The sequence below is a fragment of the Lates calcarifer genome, linkage group LG16_LG22 (assembly GCF_001640805.2).
Source record: "Lates calcarifer isolate ASB-BC8 linkage group LG16_LG22, TLL_Latcal_v3, whole genome shotgun sequence".
NCBI lineage: Eukaryota > Metazoa > Chordata > Actinopteri > Centropomidae > Lates > Lates calcarifer.
Genome location: NC_066848.1, coordinates 24,671,476 through 24,677,841, shown reverse-complemented (window position 1 = coordinate 24,677,841; position 6,366 = coordinate 24,671,476). Strand labels below are relative to the sequence as shown.

Here is a 6,366-nt window from a genome sequence, read left to right as displayed (position 1 = left end):
AATATGTCTATTGTAGATAATTGAGCACATAAATACTTCAGTTTTTTGAGAAACAAATTTTTTTATCGGACCAAAATGTAAATTTATGTGTGTGTGAGTGAGTGGTGGGAGGTGGGGGTGGAAAAGAGGGCAAAGAGAGAAAAACCTCCTCCATCTCTTTGGCATAATGTCCATACTGAGTAGCTCTTACTGATGGACACAGCACATTAACTGGCTCATTATCAGCCTCCCACCATATGGACTCAGGCCGGGGTGGGTCAGAGCCGCAGCCGCCCTGATCCGCGCCCCTCTAATTAGGACAATCATACCATCTCCATCATGAGGGCCAGTTACAAAAAATGGTGTCGCGCCCTCAGTGAGATTGGTGTCACCAAGCCCAGACTATGAGAGGCACGGAGAGGAAACCGCAGTGTGATTCAGCAGGCGCCACCGAGCTCACAGAGCAATTACCCCGGATGAGAGTTGGCAGAGTCAGAGGGGGGAGAAGAGAGAGAAGAGAGGTAGAGGGCAAGTGAATGAGAGAAGACCACAGAGAGGAAGTGGTAGAGAATTGGAAGGAGGCAAGGGTTAAAGTCTAGGCCACAGTGAGAGGTTACAGTATCAATGAAGTTAACATTGGTGACTTTTAGATTGACTAGGTGTGAGGTTGTACAGCTGTGTCCTACTGGACAAGGACAAAGACTTTATTCAGTGCATTTAACCTCTGTTGGTCCCATTGAAGTTCAGAGTCTCTTTCAGTTGAAAACTAGTTAAAGGAGTAGTTCAACATTTTGGGAAATACTTTTATTTGGAGGGAGGGTCAGCTAGACTGGCTATCTACAAAGTTCAAAAATATGCCTGCTAACAACTCGTAAGCTCGCTAATTAACATTCAGAACTTCTGTGAAGCTGTTGCCAGATACTGTCAGTGAACAGTAACAATTATAGCTAACCTGTGTCACTGTGATGACTTGACTTCAGGAAATTACTGTACCTAGCTGTTGGTGGAGAGATATATAACTTCATCAAAAGTGGTGAATGATCATTTTTACTTTTCTTATTGTGTACAGATGAAACAAACAACATGCACCATTTTAATTAGAGGTGTTCTGCATGTTCTTTTAATTTAGGGCAGTGTATAGTTGTTTCCCCATGCTTCCAGTCTTTATGTTCACCTTGGCTAACCACATCCAGATCTGTTCTTTAAAAAACGTTTTTTTTTCCCCCCAGTGTTGAACTACACCTTCTTGTACACCTTTACGTACCCAATGAGCACTGTTGGAATAGCATATACATGTACATAGATTTTGCATGTTGTGTTTGACACTAGAACATACAACAGATGTGACATAATATTTTGACAGTCCAAGCAAACATTTATGGGACATGTTCACATCTTCCCTCTCCTTTCATTGGAATAAGACAAGCTTGATTTTGAGTGATGAGTTGAGAGAGATGGATGAGTTTGTGTCCACCACTTTGTACAGCATTGCATTTACTCCTCCAGTCTGTGTTCATTAGCCAGGTGTAGTATTGACCATGTTGTACAGCAAAATAGAGATCAAGCTGGGTTACAACAGGAATGCCTGAATTCCTGAAATCAAACAGTTATTGATTGTGTAAGTAAATTGAATTAACAGTATACAAGAGGCTACTTTGAAGGTTGAATTCCATGTGAGCACCACCTCTGGTTCCATAGCTGGTTCAGTATTCACTGGTTCAGTATGCATGGAGAGAGAACACCTTAGTACCAAGTGTAACAAGGGTGCAACTGCTGTTTATGGATAACACCCTCAGAACCGGGCTGGAAGCTGGAGGCTTTTTAATCTGAAATGTCAGAAGAGTGGAGAGTTCTCTTAAAGAGCATTTTTGGTACATTATTAGATGCTAAAACCTAGACAATGAATTTATTTTATGGGAATTATATGTAAAGCAGGCCAACCCACAGAAATTCAGTGGCAGGGAAATCTCCCCTTACAAAAAAGAAGTTTATTCAAGTGTGCTTTTTAGTATACTTCTAAACTAAAAATGAGTAAGGTTTTTAAAATGGATCCACGCTGGTATTGACCTGTTGTGTCAAAGGACACTGGCCAAGGTCCGTTTTACGGATCTAACCCAAAACCCTGGGCTGGATCTAGGCCAAACGATTTTTGCTATCTCATGACAGCAAAATATCGACTTGTAGTGACTACAGCAGTGCATACAAGGAAATTCAATGTCTTATTTTCTTAAGCTACTAATAATAAGTAACTATTTTTCTGTATGGGAAGTTTTAAATTAAAAGTCTTATATGCAACTGACCAGCCAGTACATTACTGTGGACTTACCAGTTAATTATCAACAACGAAATCGCTTCCACCGGAAGTGTCTACACGATTTTACTTTGTAATTTTTACCTTTATTTCCTGTCCTTTCCTGCTCAGGTTACATTCGGGTGTGAACAGCGATGTACATGTAGTAAACTCCAATTAATCTCCAGCTGTTTCATCGTCTACTGCACAGATCGAGTCCTTTCTATGCACGTTGATGAGGTACATTTCGTCTTGAAAATGTCGATGATAAAGAGAAGTAGTTAATCTGTCTTTCATTTAAACAGTGCTTACAAGGTGGGATTTATGTTGCTCTTTTTCATAGATTATCCAATATTTATAATAAGAATGTTCTACCTTTCAAGAAATTCTAAGGCAGTCATGAAAGTTTGGAATAAAGAAACTGGGATTAGCAGCAAGTTGATTTGATTTGTCAGTATGAATGCCGCCGCTGCCGCTTCGCTATTGGTCATTGATTGTTGAGAAACTTTTTCTTGCATGCCAGTGGCTGATCGGTGTAGGGGAGGGATACTTTTCAGGAAGTGTTGAGGTTTCTGTTTCCATACCGGACCACTGTGAAGCAGTTTGTGGAAGAAGGACTAAACATTTAAGGAATACGTTTACTTTTAAGCACTAATTGCGATAGGTTATCTACGTCTCTGTTTAAAAAGGCCCACTGACGACGTAAGGCTTCGATTCCTTCGGAGCTCGGTGCAAAGGTCTTGAGTTTGTGAGTAAACAGGTTTATTGCTAGCTAAGTTAACTGCTAGTTAGGTGTTGTATCACGTTAGTTTTCTGAAAATTGTTAAGTTATTCAGGACTTATTTAGCCAAACCCGTAATTATTGGGTGTCAAGTAATGTTCGGTTGATGTGTTTGTTGCAGTCAACAGTCCAGCTATTTAGGCTATTTAAGCTGTCGTACTCATTTGTTGATGAATCAAAATGACAACAGTGTGGTAGGTTTGTAGCTACTAAAATATAATAGTGGCCTTAAACGTTTGTGGACGTTGTCCTTTAACGTTAAATTGTACAACAGAGAGTTAGCAGTATGATGGCACAGGGCAGTGTTGTACCAGCCAGGCCACATTTCATAGTGTTGTTTCAGTTTTGTTTTCTGGTTAGACTCAGGGTTTGCAGTTTGCTCACCTATGTTTAAATTATCTCCCTTAATACTTGGAGATTTGGGATTGTAGCTACAATCAAAACTGTGATGTTAATGTGCTTAACATGAGCACATGTTTCAGGTTTTACCTAGTATTTTCTGACATATCTTCTAAAACCTACTCAGTTTCCATGGCACCGCCAAGAAAGAGCGTGTTACCGAAACCACTCCCAGACGGCTTCATACTGACAGACAGTGAGAAAAAGAAATGGAGGCTGGGGAAAATCATCGGTCAAGGTGGCTTTGGACTGATCTATCTTGGTACTGTAATGAGCACACTATGTCTGACACACCTACATACATGCACACTCTGTCACATAACGTATGTACGTAAGTATGAACATGCTGGCAGACTGGTTGAAGAACACCCGTTATTTCTCTGCCAGAAGCATAGAGATACATACATGTCTCAGGGAGACACTGCTCTGATCTCATTCTCTTGATTGTGGAAGCTACTTGAACAAATCATATTGTCACAAGAATTCCAATGCATGTCAAGTATTCAGTAACATTTCTCTACTTCTCCAATCTATTAAAACCTTTGTTTCCAATCAGCTGCTCAATACAGCAGTTTACAGATTTCCCCTGGTCTTGGATTGGATCAAATCCTTTGGATTATCATAATGTATCATAACTTTGTAGCCTTCATTTTGTTTCATTTTCCCCTCTGTCTTCTGCCATCCTTTAGCCTCCCAGGATGTGGACAGACCTGTTGCAGCAGACACTGACTTTGTCATAAAACTGGTAAGTATATTCTGAGTATCCATCTTCATAGACATGTTAGTGTTTTTTTTAATGTTTTAATTTTAGTGTACACTGCAAGATGTTCTTACTGCACTCTGTGCTGGAAGGAGAAAGCAGCCATTACCATGATTAGGGACAATTTTGCATGGATAAATTAAAAAGTGATGTTTCCTCTTTTTTTTTAGTTTCAACTTCACCAAACATCATGTGATTTAGTTTGCAGCCCCTGTGAGAAAAATAACAAATAACCAAAAATAATATTTGACAAGGTAGCAAAATGGAACTTTTGTCAGTGTCATGATTCTCAACATCTTGCACATGTAGTAGAGAATCTTACGATGGCACAGATACATTGTCACTTGTTGCTGGGTTGTATGGTCCACTTATTATGAGCTGGTTTGGGAGAGCTTTCAGTATACGAACCTTAAGTTCAAATTGGCAATTGGTGGCTGTGTGAATGGAGTAAGTGAGTAAGTAAGTAAGTAAGTTAGTTCAGGCCTTGGACTGTATTCAATACAGTGACAAAGAAAGCTTTGTCTTTGCAGGAGTAGTAACTTCAGGATCATCCACTAGCATAGCAAGGTTACTGCTCCCAGCCAGGGAATACTCCATCACATGATTATGATCATGTAAAACTACACATGATTGTTTTCACTCTTTGTCTGAAAGGTGTTAAGTGATGAGATTTAGAGGAATTAGAACTTTGGACAGAGGCAGGGTAGCTGTTTCCCCTGTGCCCATTCTTCATCCTAGATTAGACTAAGTGTGTGTTGGCTGTAGCCTCACATTTTTATCTTTACATTGTATTTAAGGTGCAGACAGGAGAGAGAACCATTGATATAATGTAGTTATACCTGTAGTATTTATACCCTTGGTTGAAGGGTGGGAAAAAACAAGGGAATGAGAGAAGACTGATTTTCCTTTCCCTTCATTTAACTGAAATTCCCTTTATTTGGATGCCATGTTCCGTGTATTTATTTTATAAATTCTTCCTTTGGTAGAGAAGAGAAGAGGGAACAGGAAGAAAGCTTTAAAAAGGAACCAAATGCACAGGCAGTTTTATTTTAGGAAGTGGGATGATGCTCATTGGCTGGGACGCAAATCTTCATCACAGCTCCACTTTGTGATTTAGGCACACACAATTAGTCTAGTGCAGCTTTAACCAGTGATGATGAAATAATTAATACTGTGTGCTTGTGTGTGCAGGAATACCAGGAGAATGGCCCCCTGTTCTCAGAGCTCAAGTTCTACCAAAGGGCAGCCAAACCAGAGAGCAGTGAGTAGCACCACCTGTCCAGCATCCCAGCAGCTCACTGGAGCACAGGAGTGTTTGACTGATGAAGTGGCCGCAGACAGAGGCTTTGCTGCATGCTGCACAGTAATTAATAATAAGCCAAAGCAAACATGCACCTCAGTGGTAGTTAGCCCCCCTCTCCATGCTTGTCTGGGCTCTCCAGTGCCTTCTTTTGGGAAGGAGCAAGAGAGAGGAAGCCACTCTCATGTAATGATGCCCGGGCCTCTACTGAGCCCCTGACCACCTGCCAGCCTGGTTGAACGCCAGTCAGGCCAGTCGCCATCAAGCCCTGAGCCAGACCCATTGCTTTGTCTGGGGCCTCTGTGTGCGTGTGTTGCAATTGTGTGTTTGTACCCTCAACGCTGTAAGACTGACATTTGTATGCATGCATTATTGCACTTACAAGGACTGGTATTTGCCCACTTTTCATAGAGTTTAGGGACTTTTGTTCAGATTCTTCTGTGAAAGGGAGAGCGGTTAGACTGGGGCTTAGGTAGAGGTTAAAAAATCATAGGAAAATGAAATTGTTGGGATAAGTGACATTGAAAGCTGCCAACCATTCCCTTCAAAGATTTGTTTGTACAACTAAGTGGTCCAAGGCACCAGTCTTTCTGTTCTCTCAATATAGCCATCATGGTTGTGAGTTTTAATTTACTTTAATTTTACTCCTGTGATTCCAATCTTGTCAGACACCCCATATAAGTGCTTCAGGGGTGTAAAAATATAAATGTGCGTACAGACATTTACATGATTGTTCCTCTTCTAATCTTGTTCCAGTGCGAAAATGGATGAGAAGCAGGAGACTTGACTTCCTGGGCATCCCAACCTACTGGGGTTCAGGACTTGCTGAATATAATAATATCAGGTATTGACATAGC

General features: G+C 40.8%; 1 protein-coding gene across 3 annotated transcripts in view; it reads left to right on the top strand.

The window, feature by feature from the left end:
• The first annotated feature begins 2,832 nt into the window (after window positions 1-2,832).
• Window positions 2,833-6,366, top strand: part of vrk2 (VRK serine/threonine kinase 2) — a 22,090-nt gene continuing 18,556 nt past the window's right edge. Inside the window, exons 1-5 of one of the 3 annotated variants that reach the window (XM_018694652.2) lie at window positions 2,833-3,017; window positions 3,577-3,711; window positions 4,139-4,194; window positions 5,401-5,470; window positions 6,266-6,353. In XM_018694652.2, the coding sequence (XP_018550168.1) occupies window positions 3,582-3,711; window positions 4,139-4,194; window positions 5,401-5,470; window positions 6,266-6,353 (344 nt within the window). In that variant the 5' untranslated portion in view covers window positions 2,833-3,017; window positions 3,577-3,581. The remainder of the gene's footprint in view (window positions 3,018-3,576; window positions 3,712-4,138; window positions 4,195-5,400; window positions 5,471-6,265; window positions 6,354-6,366) is intronic. The other 2 variants (XM_018694651.2, XM_018694649.2) reach the window with 2 other exon arrangements.